The 23,877-nt window shown below is 42.9% G+C and overlaps 1 protein-coding gene across 1 annotated transcript in view; it reads right to left on the reverse strand.

The window, feature by feature from the left end:
• FAM227A (family with sequence similarity 227 member A) overlaps positions 1 to 23,877 on the reverse strand; it is a 60,949-nt gene that overhangs the window by 13,533 nt on the left and 23,539 nt on the right. Inside the window, 4 exon segments of the mRNA XM_067698718.1 lie at positions 2,781 to 2,933; positions 4,668 to 4,825; positions 14,984 to 15,078; positions 21,116 to 21,233. Of these exon segments, the coding sequence (XP_067554819.1) occupies positions 2,781 to 2,933; positions 4,668 to 4,825; positions 14,984 to 15,078; positions 21,116 to 21,233 (524 nt within the window).

A 23,877-nucleotide genomic window follows, 5' to 3' on the forward strand; every position in this document is an offset into this window, starting at 1 on the left:
TATCTACTGGACTCCTTTTAAATGAGAGAAATAGATTTGTATCTTGTTTTAGCCACTATTTTGTGCTCTTCTGTCACTAGAAGCCAAATCTAATTCTAATTTATACAATCATTTACTGTGGGCTTGGTTATGAAAAGGCTTTACATGCCTTATTTTATTTGATCAATACAACCCTACAAAGTAGGAAATACTATCTTCATTAAATCAACAAAGAAACTGAAGCTAAATGACCTATGTGACAGATCAAATATCATAGAGCTAGTAAGTGAAAAAGCCTATATTCTGGCTGTAGCTCTGCCATTCATGGGTCCCACCCTCAAGAACTGTTACAACTATTGGAAGAGACAGACATTACAAAACAATGTCTTGTAAACAAAATAAAATGCCTGGTGCATAGAAGGTGCTGAAAATATTTGCTGGGACAATGAACTACAGAACAAACAGCATAATGAACTACAGTAACAGAGGCAGAAGCAAAGAACCCTAAACAGCAATTCCTGTGTGCTCTCCCTTAACCCACCGTGACCTTCTCCTCCCTCACCTGCACCTCCAATCTCTCCCTCTTCATATAGGCTTGAGTCTTCCACCTTATTTTTAAATAGCCCTGTTACCATCCAATCTTGCCTTTTGATTCAGAATTTTGTTCCTCTGCCTCCTAGTTACTCCCCCCTCCCACCCCCACATGGGGACTCATACCTTCCCCTTAATGTCCCATGTTCTAGTGTCTGACTGCTCTCTCTACCAAAGCACCAAACCTGTCTCAGCCCCAAGTTTCTGTGTCTGGCACTCACACTGCTAATTACTACTTCCCCTTCTTCTCTCAGCTTCATTCTCTGTTGGTCTGCCTTTATATATAAGCTCTCCTCCTTCCTTCTGGTCATTCCTTCTCCCTCTGCCCCATACTCTATCCTCTCCCACATATGCAGTTGCCCTCTAAGGTTCTGTCCTTTGACCTCAGCTTCCACATCTGTAAAATAAGGATAAACAACTGTGCCTATCTATACACACCATTTTATAACGTGATTTGGGGGCCATTAATATGTTGTGACCATCTTTCCTTGTAAAATAGAAATAGATCAACATCACCATTTTTTTGGCTGCAGAGTACGGACGTTTGATAGTTTATTTAATCAATCATCTTTTGATGAAAGTTTAGGCCGAACTGCATTTCTGTGCTGGTGCTTAACAAGTGTGTGTGTATGTGTTGTTTGTCTGTGTCCCAGCACATTTTAGAAATAACTTCATTGTATCACTTTGCATAACAAAGTATTTATCTATGAGTTCGTATTTTTCTTTCTCTCATATTATGGCAGATATAGATGGCTGTCTAGCCAATAGCAATTTCCCCCTTTCTCCCCTGCAAACTGAATCCAGTTTTGTTTTGGATAACAAAGTGACCAGTTCTGGTCTAATCCAGTCATGCAAATCTCCTTCTCCTTTCTCAGATATTTCTCAAGCTTCTCTTTCACGGTGGCCACATGAAAGAGTTATGGGGGCAGGCAGAGAAGACATGTGAGACAAAGAGTGAAAAAAGAAGGTGAGCTCCTTTTTACCAAAAAAAGAAAAAAAAAAAAGCCAGCTAATAAAAGCAGGAGGAATAGTAGACGTAGAAAATCACCATTTTGCGGCCCCAAAGGTAACAACGGATTCAGGCAAAGACCGTGGATGGATGTTAAAACCACTGGATGAATGTTGTTGGGATAGCATATTCACAGTCTCAAAGAATCACACCATTCACTGCTGACTAATTAGAAAGGCAAAAATGTAGGCTTACAATGGAGAGCTCTGGCAGAGGCCACCTTAAATAAGCAGCGGGGCAACCCGACATTAAGTTTCTCCTAATGAGGTGTAACAGGAATTTACAAGGTCTCTGTGAAGTATTCTTGGCAAAAAGACTTAACCTGAATCTAATCAGTCCTCTAGTACAGATCCAATGTCCATCTTATAGGAAATATGAGATCAATTGGAACAAGTTAAATGATACCCCGAAGAAATAATCAGAAAAATCCAGAACGTGGCTTGAGCTTTTCAAGAAAGTCCATGTCATAAAAAATAATTATAATAATAATAACAAAGCTGGGGGCCAGGGCACTATCATAGACTAAAAGACACCAAAGAGAGAACGTCGAAATACAACACCTCCAGGTATTGGATCCTTGAATGGATCCTGGAGCAGCAAGTAAAACCAAAAATGGTACTTTGGGCACAATTGGGGAAATTTTTATTTGACCTAATTATTAGAGAGAGAAGGAAAAATGTGGCAAAGTGTGAATAATTGGTAAACGCAGTGGGGGCATAATGGTGTCCATGGCACTGTCCTTTAAACTTTTCTGAAAGGTCTGAAAAATTTCTAAATATAATAAAAATATTGAAGAGGGAGAAGGCAGAGGAAAATGTTCATAATATGCTGCTAATGGGGGGGAAGTCTAAAAACCGTCTGGCAGTACGATTACTACTTTTGTTTAGAGATCCAGATGTATGTGTCCAGGAAAAAAGACTGGAAGAATTTATAGAAAAATGTTGGCAATGTGTACCTGTAGGTGCTTTTCCAGGTTCTTCGTTTGTTTTCATTGAGCATAAATGTTTTTGTAGTTAGGAAAAAAATAACTTTATGAAAATATCCGGCCTCTGTTATCGTGGGGTTTACATTCTGACCACAAGAAAGCGGAATGCGCTTCACAGGTCATTACAGGGCTGGACCCCAGTTACAAATTAGTGTGATGTGTTGCCATAGACAAATGCTGAAACCACGCCTCTTCCCCTGAAGGCCCCTTAAATACCTGAGGAAGTTGTTGTGCAGCTCCTCCAGGTACGCATTGAAATGATTCCACTCACTCCAGTGAAACTGGTTCAGCTGGTGGAGGTCGTCCCTCCGCTTCTTCATGTTGCTCAGGGTCAGCCTGATGACCTCAGCGTATGTCAGGGTGGACTCAGTGGCTTTCATGTCGAGGAAAACCCCACACTGTCAGTTGGTATTGACTCAGCATTATTATTAGTGGGATGTGTCCAGTACACGGGGAGGAGGTGGGTGTGATAGCAGGATGGGGAAACCGACCTGGTTCTGGAAATCTGAGCAGGAAACCACTCCATGGCCTGCTTGGGAAAGAGAGAAGCTCTCCTCTCCATGGCTAGGCCATTCCCCATCTTTTAATAAAGTCTTTCTCCCCTCCTGCTGATGGAAGGGCTAGGAAGTGCTTGTTTTAGACTACCATCTAAAATTCTTACTCTCTTATCACAGTGGTGAACAGGAAGGGATTCCAACTTTCCTTTCCTCTCAGGCCCAGTCCTCTTTCCCCGTCTCAGGTTTGTATGTTGAAAAGTTCTCTCTACCTTCGCCACCCCTCCACCCCTTCTGAACTGGTCAGAATCTCAGCCACACTCATCACGAGCTGTGGGACATCAGACAATCTATGTCATCCTCTACGTCTCCATTTCCTTACCTATAAAATAGATAGCACCTACCTTAGATGATGTTAATGATGATAATGATAGTCACTATTTTTTTTTAGTGCCAGCTGTATGCCATTTAATCCTGGTCACAACGCTACTGATTTGGTATAACCATCCTCACTTTAGGAATGAGTTGATAAAGACATTGAGCTTAGAGGTTACGCTGCGCACGTGAGATCTTAAAGCCAGTGGGTTGCTGAGCTGGGACGCAAATCCGGGGCTGTGTATCCCCAACCCAGGCTCCTTCTACTACACTACGCTGTCTTTACAGCACAGAGAGGTGATATAAGGGAAAGCGTTTTATAAACAATAAAGTACTATGAATTGTGTGTTGTTAATCTCTGCCTACAGATATATAAATACGCTTGTGGGTATGAAGTGCTGTAGGGCACGAGTTAAGTCCTACCTACTTCATTATGAAAGCTCCTCCTTATGGGGCGCTGTATGCTGATAGGTAACGTTCAATCATTTGTTACCTGCCGGGCACTGTGCTAACTAAGCCTTTACTGGTGTTGTGCCTGTTCTCTGCATCACAACTCTATGAGGCGGGTACTCTTATCTCCATCTTATAGATGAAAAAAATGAGGCTCAGAGAGAAGTTGGAACTTGTCTAAGATCACTCAGCTGGTGAGCAGGTGAGTTGGTTCCTAAATCCAGGTCCATTTGATTCCATGTTCTGACCCTCTACGGTAAACTGTTAAGACTCAGGACACCAACGCATATCACACCTGTTTTCTTAAGATCTGAGCTTTTTACCATATTTTTAGGATAAATGTCATGAGGGCCAAGAATTTGCTGATGGGTCTGGGGAGGGGTGTGTGTGAGGAGGGTGCTGGAAGAAACATACCCCTAGACACCAAAATTCCTGATCAATATATACTGTGGGGTCAGTGAGCATCTAGGAGGCATTACTGAGTTGCAAAATATGTTAGAGTCCCTAAGTAGTCCATTCTTTCTGGTAGAAAGGAAGAGATTATTGCACACAGGGAAATTCGACTTGCCCAGGGTCCCACTCAGCCAGTGCATGAGGCAGATTTGGAATTAAAATGAGCAAGATTCCGACCCGTAGGCTCGCAACAATGGTCACCCTTGATGGGCCCCTACTATGTGGCAGGTGCTGTGCTAAGGGCTGGATGCCTGTCTCTTCACCCCTGCTTCTGGGAAGAGGAAGCAGGGGCCTGGAGTAATGTGTGCCCAGCCCACGGTGGAAAGGATATGGGATGGTCTTGGTTTTTTCCCTCCTGACCATCAACACGTCTCTGCCAGGCTGCTGCAGAGAGGCGTAGTTCAGGAGGAAGTACACAATCAGAGGGCTCTTCCCATAAATGTTGAAGAGGTTTGAAGTCATCTCAGGGCTTTTGCAGGCAGGGTAAGACTGAGTAGGAAAGAGATAGGAAAAAAAATAAAGGATATTATCATTTTTATGGCACATATTAAGAAATGTAAAGGTACTCATATCCTTTATCTAGTAACTCCAGTTTTAGGATGCTATCCTAAGGAAATTACCCACAAGAAAAAAAGATTCAGGCACTATAATGTTTACTGCAGTGACAATTACTACAGCAAAAGGTTACAACCACCTAAATGTTCAAGGACCTGTTGACATCTCTACCCAAAGGAACAGTACGCCACTATTAAATTGTTTATGAAGAGTTGGTACTAAGATATTGTTTCAGATATAACAGTAATTTTAAAAATCAAGATACAAAATTAGGTAGATAATATTATATATTTTATATAAAATGAATATAATTATATGAAATCAATCAACCAAAAAAAAAAAGGTAGATAAGAGACTAGAAGTGTAGTTACCAAAATGTTAACAATTCGTTCAGCAAATATTTACTGGGTGACCACTGTGTATACACACTGATCTAGACACTGGCCTTTCAGCCGAGAATAAGACGAATTCCAGCCCTCACGGAGCTTGTATCATAGTTGAGAGAAAAACAATAAACAAATCAACATGATACTATGGAATAATAAGGGCTTTAGGTAAGAATCGAGTAGGGCAGGGGGTGTGGGTGGTGGGATGGGAGACTGGGGAGGAGAGGGATCTTTTCCATGGGGAGGTCAGGGAGGACTGCCCTGAGGAGGAGTGATCCCGGCAGACCCTGAATGATGGAAGGAAGATCTGGGCGATGTTCCAGGCAAAGGGGACAGCAAGTGCAGGAGACCCCAAGGCAGACAGGAGCTTGGTGTGGCTGAGGGACAGAAACCAGGCCTGCACGGCTCAAATGAGAACAAATGATGAGGCTGAAGAAGGAGCAGGGTCTTTGGGCCACAGGAAGAAGTTAGGATTTTCTAAGTGTGATGGAAGCCACTGGAAGGTTTTGAGCTGGGGTACATCTGATTAATTTTTTCTAAAGATCCCTTTAACTGGGACTTCCCTGGCGGTCCAGTGGTTAAGACTCTGTGATTTCGATGCACGGAGTGTGGGTTCAATCCCTGCTGGGGAACTAAGATCCTACATGCCACGTGGCACGGCCAAAAAATACAAATGAAAAACAAAAAAAGATCAGTTTAACTGATGTGTGGAGAAATGACTGCAGTGGGTAAACGTGGACACTAGAAGAGCACTTGGGAGCCTCTGCAGTGGTTGAGGCAGTGCTGGGGCTGGGAATGGGGAGGGGTGAGAAGTGATGGAATCTGCAACATACTATGAGAGCAGAATTGGCAGGATTTGCTGATGGAGTCGATGTAGGTGTGAGAAAGACAGGAGTCAAGGGTGACTCTAAAGGGTTAGGTGCCAGTTTCCCAGCTGGGAAGATGTGGGAAGACGCTAACAGGGCAGGAAAATCAAGAGGTCTGTTTTGGATGTGCTGTATTTGAGATGCTAATAGACAACCAAGAGGAAACAGAGATCAGGAAAGAGAACAGGCAGGGGCTGAGAGTAATCTGTTTCCCTTCCTTATATTCCTCTGCCTTTTTCCAAAATGTCAGTGGTGATTCTGTGCTTCTTTTGTATTTTTTTAAAAATACGTTTTATTTGGACGAAGCGGTTATAATCTAACGAGACAAAAATTCTGTCTCACGAGTGAAGGCTGCAGCGGCACCTAACCACACTCTTCTCTGTCCTATTCATTTTATTTTATTTTATTTTATTTTATTTTATTTATTTATTTATTTTTGCGGTATGCGGGCCTCTCACTGTTGTGGCCTCTCCCGTTGCGGAGCATAGGCTCCGGATGCGCAGGCTCAGCGGCCATGGCTCATGGGCCCAGCCACTCCATGGCATGTGGGATCTTCCTGGACTGGGGCACAAACCCATGTCCCCTGCATCTGCAGGCGGACCCTCAACCACTGCGCCACCAGGGAAGTCCTGTCCTATTCATTTTAATTGCTTAATGAGATTTCCTTTATGGATAGCAGGGTCTCTCAACCTTGGCACTTTGACATTTGGGGCCAGATTTGTTGTGGGAGACTGTCCTGTGCATTGCAGGACATCGAGTGGCCTCCGTGGTCTCTACCCAAGAGATGCTAGTAGTACTCTACCCCTCACCCCCAGTTGTGACAACCAGAAATGTCTCCAGGCATGGCCAAATGTCTCCTAGGGTGCAAAACTGTCCCCAGTTGAGAACCACTATTCTATAGCAAGATCCCACTGGAATCACAGAAACTTGGGGTTAGTAGAGCACCTATAGATCATTTAGTCCAATGATTCCTAAAAGCCCATCTCCAAATGGGGGCCAGTCTGTGTTCAATGGTCTCCAGCAAAATGAGGGAAACAAGGAAAAATACATGGTAGTAGTAGGGCTTCCCTGGTGGCGCAGTGGTTGAGAGTCCGCCTGCCGATGCAGGGGACACAGGTTCGTGCTCCGGTCCGGAAAGATCCCACATGCTGCGGAGTGGCTGGGCCCGTGAGCCATGGCCGCTGGGCCTGCGCGTCCGGAGCCTGTGCTCCGCAACAGTAGAGGCCACAACAGTGAGAGGCCCGCATACCGCAAAAAGAAAACAAAAACAAAACATTGTAATAAATCTGACCTAAAGTAATTTTTTTTTTTGGCTACCGCCACGCAGCTTGTAGGATCTTAGTTCCCTGACCAGGGATCGAACTTGTGCCCCTACAGTGGAAGCATGGAGTCCTAACCACTGCACCAACAGGGAATTCCATGACCTAAAGGAAATTTATTCACTTATGGACTCTCTTTTATTCTGAGATTGTCTTTCTACTTTTTTACATTAATGACCTTTCTTTTATGAAATGATGATGATACCAGATAGCAGTCATTTTGTTTAAATGAACTTATTTAGTGAAAAAAAAAAAAAGTTTTTCCAAGTCTAGAAAAGTCTGAAGATCTAGAACCACTAATCTAGTTCCACATTTATTCAAGTGCTGTTCTTTCAGTTGCCCAGTACCCATTCTCCTTCTGCCAACAACCCCCAATTCTTGTGTGTTTGGGGGAGTTTACTTGCCCTCTACTGCTTGAAGGACTTTAAATCAAATGTCTTGCTCCCCATATGAGCCACAGGAGCGAGCCTTAGAAGCCTTTGTAGGCTCTGCCAGCCAGAGCCTTTCTCTCATCCACCCAGTTAGAGCCAGAGCACATGGGATAAGCTTGGTCAATCAAAACTCCGGTTTCTGGGATTTTGAGTCCTGAGTGGGGTGAAATATAGACTGAAAACACATGGGGGTTCAACCATGCCAGAGATGTCACCTTGAAAAGCTGGTTCAAGGGTTGCAACTGCCTTGATTCTCCTCCTGGTCCCTGGACCGATTTTCACACTGTTCAGCTAGCTACTCAATGTTCTTGCAGTGTTTGCTCAAGTTGGCATATTTTGTTACTTGTAAGCAAAGAATCCCAACTGATACACATCATTTCAATAATATTCTCAGTAGGTACTTGCCCAGTTTTGCTTCCCTAACTCTGGAAACAAGGAATACACTCCCTTCTGAAACATCCAGTTCCACTGTCAGTAAGCATCCGGTTTCTCCTCCCAGGGAAAGGGCTGGCTCAGGGCCATAGCACTGGGCAAAGACAAGCCACTAGGCAAGAGGAGAGTCATTCTGGAACCTCAGCTCCAAGAGGCAGGTAGAAAGCAGAGCAGAAGCTAGAGTAAAGGGGTTGGCATCAGAGACCTGGCAAGAGGAATGACATGGTTTGAGAGCCAGAGTGGAACAGGAACCAGAAGAGAGTCTGCAGCCAAGCCGGAGGGTAGAGCTGGTTTAAAATGACAGCAGCTTGGACTCCTATGAAGTTCTTTCTTCCTCTAGATAAAAATCTGACTCTCTGTAATTCCAACCCATCTCCCTCCAGACTGTGTGTTACATAACAGTCCTTAAAATATTTGAGGAGGGAATTCCCTGGCGGTCCAGTGGTTAGGACTCTGAGCTTTCACTGCTGGGCCCAGGTTCAATCGCTGGTCGGGGAACTAAGATCCTGCAAGCCGCAGAGCGTGGTCAAAAAAAAAAAAAAAAAAAAAAATTGAGGAGAGCCCTCACATTTTCTCTAAGTCTTGCTTCTCCAACCTAAACATCTTCAGTGCCTTCAGTGACTCCTGGACCCTCTTTCTCTCCGGCCTGGTCCCTCTCCCTGAACACATGTTAGATGGGACGATCTGAAGTGGGACCATCCTCTTCCTTATTCTGGGCCAGTTGTATATCTTTTTAAAAAGTTCTTTGTTTTGACATTTACATATCCTTTTCTGCTATCTCTGAGAGGGAAAACATTTATTTGTTTATTTTTTTACAAAATAAATTTATGTTCTTTGTGAAAAATTCATACAACGTATAAATGTATATAGTAGAAGATGAGTCTCCAACCTCACTTGCATTTTCTAGGAATAAATACTATTAATGTTTTTCCGTGTATCCTTCCAAACCTTTTTATAAGCACATAATGACTTTATACCAAAAATGTATTTCAAAAATAAAAACAGAATCATACTATACACCATGTTTTATTACTTTAATTTCTCACTCATCAGTATCTAAATATATTGCCTATAGTATTCTCTTGATTTATTAATTTTAGACATTGTTGACTTTCATTCTTTCATATGATAAGGTATAAATCTGTCTTAACAGCAACAGAGTATCTGCATTATGAACATTTCACAGTTTACCTATTTATCTACTGAAATGTTAATTTTCCTCAGTTTTTGCTGGTACAGATTAATGCTGTAAGGGATGGCCTTGTATGAACATTTCTACAGGATAGATTCTTAGAAGTGAAATTGCCAGGTCTTCAGTGTATGCCATTAAAATTTAATAGAATATCCTACACTCATGACAAAACACCTAAAAAATGCTAGAAAAATATTTAAAAATCCTTTTAAATGAATGAAGGAGCTTGTAAGAAAGTAAGGAAAATCCTTCGAGGCCTAGGGAGGTAAGGGAGCCCTGAAGTTGGATGCCCTGATTCGAAACAACTTCAAAGGGAGGTGGAATGATGGGTGTCCTTTGCTTGATCCTGGTGTTAAGCCAGACACCTCCACTGTCCCACTGTTCTGTAGGTTCTTTGATGCTAATGACTTTATCAAGTTACCGAGGTCTCCTTCTATTCCTAGTGTAGAGGGATGGCAAAAAACTGACTTCGCTAGTACCAGAATACACCAGAGGGAGGGGACTGTCCTTTCTCAGGAAAACAAAGATTAGAGCCAAAGGCAGAGTGAGAGCTACATTGCTCTACATTAGAGGTGAGCAGGAGTTTGGGGAAAGAAGAGGGAGGAAAGTGCACACGACTATAGAGGATGGTCTTGCAAACTGTGGGATGACTAAAGGATTTTAAGAAGGGCAACTCACATGGAAGGTCTTTGCATTACTGTGATATGGTCCCCCTTCTTCCCATCTCTCTAAACTTAGTAAAGTTTTCTATATACACAACACACCCACACAGGCCTCGTGTGAGCAGTTTTTGTGAAAATCAAGGGAAGAGGTGGTACGTGCACAGCACATGCAGGACAGAAGAGAAGCTCGGTGCCATAGAAGACATAAGTCCCCAGAGTTCAGATATTTGGGGGAGGGTATGAGGCTCCAAACAAATCATATAACAAATGCTTGAACCAACTTTAATTCAATTCAAAGGAGCAGAGTAACCGCTGGTGACGTCTGGGTTATGCGAGTAAAGTTTTTTATTAAAAATAGGTGATAATAGGGCTTCCCTGGTGGCGCAGTGGTTGGGAGTCTGCCTGCTGATGCAGGGGATGCGGCTTCGTGCCCTGGTCCGGGAAGATCCCACATGCCGCGGGGTGGCTGGGCCCGTGAGCCATGGCTGCTGGGCCTGCGCGTCCGGAACCCGTGCTCCGCAAAGGGAGAGGCCCGCGTACCGCCAAAAAAAAAAAAAAAAAAAAAAAAGGTGATAATATAAAAACATTGGGGAAAAAAATGGGAGAGAATGTTTCATAAGATCTTGGAGTGGTAAAGATCTTTCTTAGTAGGAAATGAAATCCAGAAGCCGTAAAAGAGATGACCAATAAACATGTCTGTATAAAATTTTCAATTTTCTAGAATAAAATACCGTAATTAAAGTAAAAAGGTTAAATAGGAAACATTTTTTGCCAAATATATGACTAAGAATTGAGCTTCTGCAAATCAAAAATGAGCAGAAGACTAAGAACCTTAGAAACAGAAATAGTTCTACTAAGAATAGAAAAAAACAAAACCAAAACCAAAGGACATGAAGAGGCATTTCACGGAAATAGAAATTCCAAAGGATTATAACTATAGGGAAATAGATTTAACTTCACTTATAATTAAATAATTAATATTGAAACAATTATAACATAGCATTTTCCCCTCATCACAATGGCAACAAATAATTTGATAATGTACAACATTGGCAAAGGTACACGGATAGTCTCTCACATGCTGCTGGTGAGAATATAAATTGGTACAACTTCTTTGGAGAGCAATTCAAGATATACAATTGATTTAGGAATTCTACTTCTAGGAATTCTTCCTACATGTATACTTGTACATATGAGACAAGAAACACACAAATACCGAGATGTTCAAGACAGCAGTGTTTATAATAGCAAAGACTGGGAGCACATACATGTCCACGAATAGGAAAATGGTTAATGAATTATAGAATACAGGTGCAACCATGAAATAAGATTGTGATAGATCCGTATGTGCTTTCATTCGGAATACTCTCTAAGATATGTTGAAATCAGTACAGAGTCTGATTTAGAACATGGGGTCTGGAGTCACACTGCTTGGGTTAAAATCCTGGCTCTACTCTTACAACTCAACAACAAAAAGACAAAAACAATCTAAAAATGGGCAAAGGATTTGAACAGACATTTCTCTAAAGAAGATATACAACTGGCCAATAAGCACATGAAAAGATGCTCAGTATCATTAGTCATTAGGAAAACGGAAGTGAAAACCACAATGAGATACTACTTCATACCAACTAGGATAACTATACCAAAAAGAATGGAAAATAAGTGTTGGCAAGGATGTGGAGAAATTGCAACCCTTGTATGTTGCTGGAGGGAATGTAAAATGGTACAGGCTCTGTGGAAACGTTTGTCAGTTCCTCAAAAAGTTAGACGTAGGCTTACCATATGACCCAACAATGCCACTCCTAGGTAGTACATATCCAAGAGAATAGAACACATATGTACACACAAAAATTTGTACATAAATGTTCATAGAAGCCATGTCATTCATAATAGCCAAAAGGCGGAAACAGTCTAAATGTCCATTAACTAGTAAATGGATAAACAAAGTTTGGTATAGTCATATAATGGAATATTATTCAGCCATAAAAAAGGTGAAATACTGACACGTGCTACAACATGGATAAATCTTGAAAACACTATGCTAAGTGAAGGAAATCAGTCACAAAAGGCCACATATTATATGATTCCCATTTATACGAAATGTCCAGAATAATCAAATTCATACAAACTAAAACTATATTAGTGGTTTCCAGAGGCAGCGGGGAGAGGGGGCTGGGAAGTGACTGCTAATGAGTATGGGGTTTCTTTTTTGGGTGATAAAAATGTTCTGGAAGTAGACAGTGGTGATAATTATAGAACCTTGTGACTATACTAAAAACCACTGAATTTTACATTAAAATGCTGATTTTTATGGTATGTGAATTATAGCTTTAAAAAAAATCTTAGCTCTACCACTTACTAGCTATTTGACTTTGGGCAAGATACTGAATATTTCTGAGCCTTAGTTTTCTGATCCATAAAATGGAGATAATAGATAAAACCTACTTCTCTTAGGGTTGTGTGAGGATTAAATGAATTAACACGTATGATGTGTTTAGAACAATGTTTGCTATATAAGCATTCAATAATTGTTAGCTATTATATGCTAGGTTGAAAAAGCAAAGTGCAAAATGGTGTATATATTATACCAATTTTTGTTTTAAAAAACTGGTTTATATTCCTTGACATGCGTCAGAAATTTCTAGAAGGATATAAGGAAAAACTTGATTCGCCTCTGGGGAGGGGGCATAGGGTCTGGCGTGGAAGAGAGATTAACTTTTTGTGTGTGTGTGTGTGTGGTACGTGGGCCTCTCACTGTTGTGGCCTCTCCCGCTGCGGAGCACAGGCTCCGGACACGCAGGCCCAGCGCTCATGGCTCACGGGCCCAGCCGCTCCGCGGCACGTGGGATCCTCCAGGCCCGGGGCACGAACCCTGCATCCCCTGCCTCAGCAGGCGGACTCTCAACCACTGCGCCACCAGGGAAGCCCGAGAGATTAACTTTTTGTTACATATCCTTTAATACTGTTTGGTTTTACCACAGGCAAAAATTTTTTCAATAAAAACTATGGTATTAAAAAATAATAATAATAAATAAATAAATAGGGCTTCCCTGGTGGTGCGGTGGTTGAGGATCCGCCTGCCGATGCAGGGAACACGGGTTCGTGCCCCGGTCCGGGAAGATCCCACATGCCGCGGAGCGGCTGGGCCCGTGAGCCATGGGCGCTGGGCCTGTCTGTCCGGAGCCTGTGCTCCGCAGCAGGAGAGGCCACAACAGTGAGAGGCTCGCGTACCGCAAAAAAAAGAAAAAAAAAAGAATGGGCAGCAGATTGTATCAGTGCTGTGCTTCTTAAAGTGGTAGAGTCACGTGTTGGCTCTTCTGTCAGGAACATCTAGAAGGCCCCCCACCCCCACCCCCGGTGAATAGCTCACTGACGCATCTCCCTTCCATGTGTCCGCCAGGCCATTCACAGGCCATTCAGCTGCTTTCCACTCCTGTTAAACTCTGCCACTATCCACTCTAACTGCTGGGCTTCACCACCCCACCAGGACAGATCCCAGAGTAGGACGTGACTACTCCTCTCCTTGTCTCTATCTCTAGAGCAGCCCCACGATCCTCGTCAGCGGTAAGCACCGTAACACTGCTGGGCTTTATTTCCCCCATTTTACAGAAGAAGGTCAGTAGAGTTAAACAACTCACTCAAGTAACACAGCTGAGGAGATAGATGCAGCACCAAGATTTGAACTCACGTCTGTCTGTCTTTTCCACCAGGCCCTGCTACTTCTCAAAAGTTTCACTGCTAAATGCTGAGGGGAAATAGGCAGTGGAATAATTATGGAGAAACGAAGAACATTGAAGAAATCTTCTACAGGGAATTCCCTGGTGGTCCAATGGCTAGGACTTGGGTTCAATCTCTGGTCGGGGAACTAAGATTCTGCAAGCTTCCCGGCGCAGCCAAAAAAAAGAAAAAAAAGAAAGAAAGAAAGAAGGAAAGAAAGAAATTGTCTACAATACTTGCTATACTTGATCCAAATTCTATGGCCTGACTCCCTTGCTAGTTGGTGGCTTGGGGAAGCCCCAAAGCCTCTTGCCCTGTTCAGGGTCCTAAGGGCCTCTTCCCACTACATAAGACTGAACTTGCCATTGATATAAACTACCATGCACCGAGGTTTGTAGGGAAGATTTGCAGGAGGGGAGGAGAAGAGGAGAGAACACACCGTAATCCTTCGCCTCTTGTGTTCTGGGGGCTGTGCTGGTGGCAAAGCTCAGAGGGTAAGAGCTCAGGCTCAGAGTCAGGCAGATCTGCGTGCAAGTCTTGGCTTTACCACTTATTTGCTTTGTGAATTTGGACAAATTAGTTACCTGCTCTGAGCATCACTTTCCTCACTAATAAACTGAAGAAAAGCAGGAGTAATGATCTCAAACGACTGTAACAGTAAAATAAAATACACTGTATGCACAGGTTTAGTATAGCACCTGACATGTAGTGAGTAAGTGTTCATTACATGTTAATTATCATCACTACCTCAGGTAAACCTCATAAGAACACCAGGACCTAGGAATTATTGTCCCCATTTCATAGAGTAGAAAACTGAGACTCTTCCCTTTCCATTACACCCAGGCTCTTGAGTTTCAAGCAAGTAATTTAAATCCTGGAGAAATCCAGGCAAGATTCTCACTCAACTTGTGCCTACCTCAGTCAGTAATTACCCTTACGACATTTCCTTACTGTTTCACCCAAGTCTACAATCAGAAATACCCCAGTTCTTACCCTGACATCTTCACAGAGCTAGCTCTTGTAGCCAGATCTCCTAGCCCCCTTTAAATCATCTCTGCTATTAAGTTTGCAATCACGTGCTCACCGGCTTAGGAAGCATATTCTCAAGTTTTCTTGCCGCAGATATCCTTTTGACTTGTTGTGTTGCTTTCCTCAAGACCAGAGTCTGATAATTATGCTCTGTCAATGCAATATGCACAAAAAATGATCAATAGGGCTTCTCAGCTATGATGAGAAAGAGCATATCGTAGACCTTAGCTTTCTATTAATGTGAAAATGCCTGGGTATATTCAGATCATTGGGAGATGCTAGAGGAAGTCACTCAGGTAAATTCATAGAATTTCACTTGCATTTTAGCCAGATGTACACTTGTGGCCACACATTTGTCCATTTACTAATCTATCTGCCCATCCTTCTATCCATCCATCCAACATTTTGCTGAGGCTAACTATGTGCTGGGCCCGTGCTAGGTGCTGGAAGTAGACTATCTTCAAGGAACTCACAGCTTAGTAAGAAAAAAAGACAGGTAAATGATAAGTGTAACACTAACTAATGTGCCATGACAGAATTCTCTGTACAATACAGTATGGTCCCAGAATAAGGAAGAAGGAGCCTAAAGGCTTTAAAAGTGCTAAGCAGAATCAGGAAAGGTGTGATTAAAACAGAAAAAAATATCCAACTCTTGCATAAAGTTATGGTTCTTCTGTAGAAGGTTAATAGAGCATATCTTAAAGACAGGCAGAGAGAAACAACAGATTATCTATAAACAGACAACAATTAGAATGACTGCAGAGTTCTCAACAGTAACAATGGAAGCTAGAAGATGACAGTGGAATGAAATCACCACAGCATTAAGGTAAATGTGTATACCCAGCAAAACTATCCTTTAAGAAGAAAGATGAAATAAAGACATTCATAGAAAAACAAGGGCACTTACCAAGAGAACTGCAGTAAGGAACTGCTAAAAATTCTCTCTCTCTCTGTATATATATATATGGGGGAAATTACAGAGAGGAGAGAGCTCAAGAAAGGAATCCTAAATAATTGGGTACGGATGCATGTGCTCACCCCTGAGCTGCACATATAAACGTGTATCTGACCCTAAACAGATGGCTTTGAGAACTGAACTACAGGGTAGGTCACTTCTCAAGTCTCAGATGTGGTCCCCGGGTAGCACACATCTAGGACAGATCAAAATAGCACTGCAAAAGTTTTGAAAACTGAACTAACATTGAAACCACAATCTACAAAACTTATGACCTGAGCCTAACTGGGTGAATTGCCTGCTAAAACAAAGGAAACAAAACACTCCAACATGCTTCATACATTTAAACAAGACTCAAAATACTCAAAATATCCAGAATAGAATCCAGAATTACTCAACCTACAAAGAAGCAGAATAATCTGATAAATTCTCAAGGAAGAAAGACAATCGTCATCACCAATCCTGAAATGACTCAGATGTTGAAATCATCAGACAAAGGCTTTAAGGCAGCCATTATAACAGTGCTTTAAGAAGTAAGGGTGAATACTTCTGAAATAAATGAAAAAATAGAAAGTCTCAGCAGAGAAATAGAAGCTATGACAGAGAACTGAATAGAAATTTTACAACTGAAAAACACGATAATTGAAATAAAAAATTCACTGGATTGGATCAATACCAGAGCGGAGGTGATGGAGGAAGGAGACAATGAACTTGAAGACAGATCAATAAAAATTATCCAATTTGTGTGTTTTCTAATATCATATGTGTGGTTTTCCACACCAGTTCTCCAATTCTCTGAAATAAACTGGGTGTCTAACAATTTAATTCAATTTCAAATCTACCTGGAATTAGTGTCAGATCCCACTAGTTAAAAGACTCAATCCAACAAGACTGTCCCCACTTCAAGCACCAGTGTCAAATGCCACCCATACTTCTATCTAGCTAACTATAAATTTGGGGGTTCCCATGACCCCCTTGGGTTCAATAATTCAGTAGAATGGCTCATGGAACTCAGGAAAGTGCTATGCTTACTATTACAGGTTTAGTATAAAAGACACGACTCAGGAACAACTAAATGGAAGAGAGACATAGGGCACGGTATGTGGGCTGGAGCACGGACCTTCCATGCCCTCTTCAGGCACATCACCTTCCCAGCACATCAGTGTGTTCAGCGACCTGGCAGTTCACCAAATCACATTGTTCAGGAGTTTCTATAACTCAGTCTCCAGTCTCTCTCTCCTCCCTGGAGGCTGGGAGGGGTGAGGCTGAAAGTTCCCACCCTCTAATCATGTTTGGTCTTGTGTTTTTTTTAATATTTATTTTTATTTTTGGCTGCCTTGGGTCTTCGTTGCGGCACGCGGGATCCTCCGCTGTGGTGCGCGGGCTCTTCCTTGCAGGGCATGGGCTCCTCTCTAGTTGTGGTGTGTGGGCAGAGCACGCAGGCTCTATAGTTGTGGCCCACATGCTCAGCTGTTGTGGTGCGCGGGCTTAGTTGCCCCGCGGCATGTGGGATCTTAGTTCCCTGACCAGGGATCAAACCCGTGGCCCCTGCATTGGAAGGTGGATTTTTAACCACTGGACCACCAGGGAAGTCCCTCATGTTTTGGTCTTTCTGGGTCCTATCCTGAAGCTACCTAAGGCCCCAACCTGGGTCACTATATTAGGATATATTCAGGTGTGGCTGGAAGATGCTAATAATGAATAACAAAAGACATTCCCATCACTCAGGAAATCCCAAGGGTTTTAGGAGCTCTGTGCCAGGACCTGGGGACAAAGATCAAATCTGCATTTTTATTACATACACAATCTGAACAGCGTAGACACAAAAGACGAGAAAAAATGAACAGAGCCCCAGGGACCTATGGGACAATATCAACAGGTCTAACATTGTCTCATCAAAGTCCTAAAACGAAAGGAGAGTGTGGTACCAAAACAAATTTGAAAAACCTCCCAAATTTGGCAAAGGACATAAACTCACAGTTTCAAGAAGCTCTGCAAACCCCAGTCAAGTCAAAGTCAAAGAAACCCATGCCCTATACATCCTAACAACCAGCTGAGAGGCAAGACAACTTGAGGGCAGTCTAAGAGAAATGCTTGACAAAAAGCGGGGACAAGAATTTAAATGACTGTGGATTTCTCATCAGACCCTTGAGGCCAGAAGCTGTGGAACAACATTTGAAAGTGTGGAAAGGAAAGAACTTTCGACCCAGAATTCTATAACCAGAAAAAAATATCCTTCAAGAATGAAGGTGAAAATGTAAAATAGATAGCTAGTGGGAAGCGGTCACATAGCACAGGGAGATCAGCTCGGTGCTTTGTGACCACCTAGAGGGGTGCGATAGGGAGGGTGGGAGGGAGACGCAAGAGGGAGGGGATGTGGGGACATATGTATATGTATAGCTGCTCCACTTTGTTATAAAGCAGAAACTAACACACTATTGTAAAGCAATTACACTCCAATAAAGATGTTAAAAAAAATAAAGGCAGTCTTGTGAGTAGGCCATTAAAAAAAGAAAAAAGAATGAAGGTGAAATAAAGACATTCTCAGAAGAAAGAAAACTAAGCGAATTCATTGCCAGCAGGCTTATTTTAAGTGAAGGGTTTTCTTTTGGGAGGGGGCGTGTAAGAAGGAAAATAATACCAGAGGGAAACTTGGAACTTCAGGAATGAAGGAAAAGCAACAGGAACTGTAAATATCTGGTTATATATAGTAAGTACAATATACATAGTAAATATATAATATATATTATAAATCTATCTGGTTATATAGAGTAAATATAATACTGTATTTTCCTCCTCTTACATTCTTTAAACTATGTACGATAATCACTTCGGAATGCTGTTTGGCATTTCCTCAAAATGTTAAACATATGACCCAGCGATTCCACCCTAGGTATACATACACCCAAGAGAAATGAAAACGTGTCTACACAAAAACTTGTACATGAATGTTCACAGCAGCATTATTTATGATAGTTACAAAGTAGAAACAACACAAAACTGAATAAAGATAAAAACACTCTATCTAAAACATTTGTGGGACGCCTAGCACGCAGAGGGAACTCTATAGCATTAAATGGTCATATTAGGGGAAAAGGTCTCCTTTTCACTCAGTTCAAAATATTTTCTAATTTCCCTTGATACTTCCTCTTTGATTCATAGGTCTATATATGTATATTTTGGGGACTTGCAAAGTCTCCCACAAATATTTCCCTCTATTTGGAATCCCCTCTATACCTCTCAATAAGCGGCCCCCAAGTTTTGGGTATTTTTAACAGCTTTATTGAGATGTAATTCACGTACTTCTCCATTTCTCCATCAAGAAAGAGGATTGCTTAACTTTTTTCAAATACTGATGGCATGTGTGAAATGGTCTAGAATGATACTTACGTGTTTATGTTCTAACTCAGGTTTCTCAGGTTCTATACTCGCCTCTTTGGCATCCATTAATTACAGGGCCAAACTAATGGCCAAAGTCGTTTACAACTCCTCCATGATCCAGAGCCCATACTCTGAACTACCTCCTTTATCTAACTCTCACACCAAGGCAATATTTCCCCTGACTTAAATCAGCCCAGGCCCAGGTGCCAGACAACTAGGGACAGCCCTTATACTCCAAAGCCCACGGGAATGATTCAATATAGCCAATCCTAAGTGGTTTACCCTGTCGTGTCTTGCCTTTCCCAAGGAAATCCCAGTAAGGGCTGTGGCCTGTGCTTTCCCCTTGCTCCTTTTGAAACCGAGCGGGGCCCTGTGGGGCTCCCAGGCCCTGAAACCAAGTGGAGGCTGGGCACAGAGGCCTCCTTTTGTCCACCATTTCTTGTAGGCAAGACGCCAGCCTCCATGACCTTCCCTGAGTTCCAAAGGGTGGATTCAAACAGTTGCTAATCAAGGGAGGAGCAGACAAGAAACCACCTGAGACAAGAATAAGGGGGGGGGGGGGGGGGGCGAGCCCTGCACACACACTAATCTTGTCAGGACCCCACCTTTGAACCACTGTTATAAAACCCCTCATCAAATCCTCTGGGGTGGGGTCACATAGCTTTTATGAGGCACAAGCCCAGTGTGTCCCCCTTTGCCTGGCAAAGCAATAAAGCTATCTGTAGTGGAACAACTGAGGACATGGAAAGGAGACGTAACCCATGAGCCGCGCCCCCCAACAAACTGGGGGCTAGCGAATAAGCCAGAACTGTAAACAGTTCTAAATGCTTTGAGCGCCCCCCCAACAAACCGGGGGCCTACAAAAAAACATGGAGTGCTTTGGGCACTCATCCATGAGATGTCCTCAGTATAAACAGAGTGGTGGGAACGCAAGGAAATGTCCTTGTGCTAGTTCAGTATAATCAAAATAATGGTGGGAACTTTGTGCTGTTCTTGCGCTCAAGGACGAAGCACAGCAGGTTCTCAAGAAAGCCAATTATTGCTTGTATAATTAATAAAAACAAAGGTTGCTGCTTTGGCATTTCTGGAATGTTAAGAAAACAAGTCTTAAAATGTAAACCTAGATAATGCTTTAATAAAAGCTGCCACAGCAGGACAGACGGCGCTGTTTTGCCTGAGCGAGCGGCAGCCCTCTACTGCTGTGCTTCGGCACAATTCATCTCGTGTGATGCGCTTGCTTTCGGCCCTGTCCTAAGACAAACTACAACAGCTATCCTCTTCCACTTCCCCCAAAACTCTGTCCCCGGGATTGGATTTGGCACCAGTGTCCAGAGAGGCTGAGCTTTCAGTAGCATTTTCTGCCTCCTAACCAACACTGGAGCTCCCTCCCAGGGTCCTGCATGGAGAGCTGTGCCTCCCGTTTCTAGAACTGAGAGCAACAAAGTTTTCTTTCAATGGCATTGACCTGTGTAGTCGCTCAGTCACCTTTGTAAATTAACACCCAGGTACAAATCAGCGTCTAACTCAATAAATGCTGGTTTCTGGTGGGGGAGAGAAGCAGTGATCATATCTTAGATTTATTTTCTTCCATTGCCAACAATCTCTCTTCCCCACAGATATTAGCACTGTGCTGAACTCATTATCACAAAAGTGGAACTTAACTAGTGGTAACTGAAATGAAAAGACAATTGTGTCTTCTCCTAAGATATTGCTTGATGTCAAGGCCCAAGGCTAGAACCACAGGTGCAAATGAGGGTGGCAGATTAGGTTCCAAAAAACCCAAGAAACTACAGTTTTGGAGATGATAATTAAATCAAAAGCCTACATTTCTCCTTTAGGTGGTTAATGTACCTTTTGAGATATTCTGTATTTGTGAGCCATCCATTGAATTCTTCTGGGCAAAAGAGGTTCTCACATTGGTTGAATTCATATCAGAAGATGCCAAGAGAGGAAAAAACAAAAACACAGAAGAACAAATTTAGTAAAACTGGTAGTGAGAGGAATACAAAAAGTATATGTGCAATTTCCTAGATATTTGTCATTGTTCTCAACAGAGGAACACGTAGAGGGAGACCTTTCAGGCACAGCTCAATAACTCAGCCCTCCATCCTGGGAGCCCGGGGGACAGCAGTGGCTGATGTAGAAAATACGTGAGCTGGGGACTGAGGCAGACTGGGGTCTAGTCCCAGCCCTGTCACTCAACAGCTGGTGATCTCGGGCAAGTCACTGAACCTCTCGATTGCCGTGGTTTCCTCGTGGGGTTCTTATGGGGATTAAGTCAGCTAATGCATGCAAAGTGCATGCATTGCTGCTCGTGGCAAGTGCTCCGCTGACACTGCACAGTTGTTTATGCAATCACTCACCGCACTTCCTTCAGAAAACATTTCATTGAGCAACTTCTAATGCGTCTGGCACTGGGCAGAATCTGAAACCTAATCTCTGCTTAGAGGAGCTCCCAGTCTAGTAGGGGAGATAATAGTAAACAGACAATTATGCTAAGGTGTGGAAAGTACCACGTATTAGAGAGGTAGCGTAACTTAGCATTAGGTTTGTATGTGAGTGACAAAGACTCAAAATTAATAGTGGCTCAAACTAGGTAGAAATTTCTCTCCCACATAATAGTCTGAAGGTAGGCAATTCAGGGTCTATATGTTATTTCTGATAAGTCCTTAGGGACTCTGACTTCTTCTAGCTCAGTTCCAACTTTCCTAAGATAGGACCCTTGTTCTTAGGGTCCAAGGTGGCAACTAGAGCTCCAGTCATCACGTTCACATTCCAGGCAGCAGAATGGAGAAAAGGACAAAGAGATGAAGGAGTCACATGAGCTGTTTTTTGAAGGAGGGCTCCCAGAAACGGCTACAAGGCACATCTGCTTAAATCTCATTAACTGGATCTTAGTCACATGGCTACACATAGATGTAAGGGAGGTAAGGAAATGTAATCTGTATTTTATAGGTTCTCTTTTTTTTTATAGAGGGAGGAAACAACAAATATTGGGGAACAGTTAATAGTCAGCAGTACCAGCAGAGTATTCTAGGAAGCCAGAGTGACGAATGCTTGATTCTGTTTGGGGCAGAGCTGGAGGGCTTCCAAGGAGAGAAGACACTTTTGTTCTGTCTTTAAGGATGAGTAGGAGTTTGGCAATGTTAAACAGATGGCCCACCAAGTGGCAGACAAGCAGTCCACCAGCCTCAACAATCCTCACTTTGCTTTTATATAAATATGATATTTGAATGGGAAGAAGAAAGCTGAAAGGACTCCCCATCCACCATGCAGCTGGTTGTCCAACAGCTACTGATTTGTATAGTGTTGAAGTGGTTACTCGGACTTGTTAGAGAAAAGACACTCCCGGGGCACAGTGAAGCATCATGCTCATTCTCAACAGGCCTCGGAGCGATCTGTCGTGGAGCAGAGAATAGATGCAAGGAGACGGGCTTGGATGAAGTTATTAGACCCTTGTATTTGTTGGAGAGGCAGCATGATGATGCAGAAAGAGCTCAGAATGACAGCAACCTGACAGCATCTGAAGTCAGCCGTGTGGCCTGGGGCAAGTTTTCACCAGTTTGAGTCAAGTAAAGATAATAATTACCTACCGTGCAGTGCAGGGATGTCGTATAGACTAGGAGGATATATGCAAAGAAAATCTGTACATGGTGGACTTTCTCCAAAGTCCTTTCCCACCCACTCTCTTGTGTTGTGACCAGCAACCGCCCTCTGAGTATATGAGGCAAGGTGACTATTGCTGGGCTGGGGGGTTAACTAAGACTCCTCTGGGACCCCCTTCCTACCATGGCACAGAGGAGATGGAACCATTCCACCCTGTGTCAGCCTGCCGCTCAGATTCTGCACACTGAGGGCTTAGCTGTGATGGGACAGAGTAGCAGGGAAACCTGCTTTTGAGCCAACGTGAGATTCAATCTGGGGATGCCCTGGAATGGCCGCGAGGGAAGTGGGCTTTGCAGATCTGGTATCAGCAGGTATGGGAATGAGCTGCAGGAATTCGGATCATGATTGTTAAATGACCCTTATGTACCCATGCTCTGGAACTTGGGAAAATTCTGGTTAAAATGAGCAAACATTCTGACAGGACATGGCTAGACAACAATTTATGGGACATCTCCTAAACCTAGACTGAATCTATAAGAATTAATACCAGTCATGATGCCCATTTTGCAAATAAGAACAGAGAGACTCAGATTTGCTCAAAGCTTATATAACTGGTAGGTGGGAAAATTTAGCTCTTCTGGAACCAAGCCTAGTATGTCTTTCTGCCTTTGCCTATGGCTCCATGGTGGTCACTCACTCGCAGTCCCCGTATTTTGTCACCAATACATGAAACTTGGGTAGAAATTGTTTTTTCTCTAACCCTGGCCTCTCCTCTGGTCTAGCCTCGCATGTTTAAACTACCTACTTGACATCTCCATTTGCACTTCTCACAGGCATCTTAAAGTTAACAAGTTCAAAACTGAACTTGATAGCTTTCCCCCACCCCTGACCCTTCACTTTCCGTCTCACAAACCCCACACACCTTCGGCTGCTTAAGCCACACACTGGGATGCATCCTTGACTCCTCCCATTTTCCCCCTCCTCCCCACTCCCAAAGCCAATCCATT

This window comes from Pseudorca crassidens, chromosome 11 (genome assembly GCF_039906515.1).
Source record: "Pseudorca crassidens isolate mPseCra1 chromosome 11, mPseCra1.hap1, whole genome shotgun sequence".
Lineage (NCBI taxonomy): Eukaryota > Metazoa > Chordata > Mammalia > Artiodactyla > Delphinidae > Pseudorca > Pseudorca crassidens.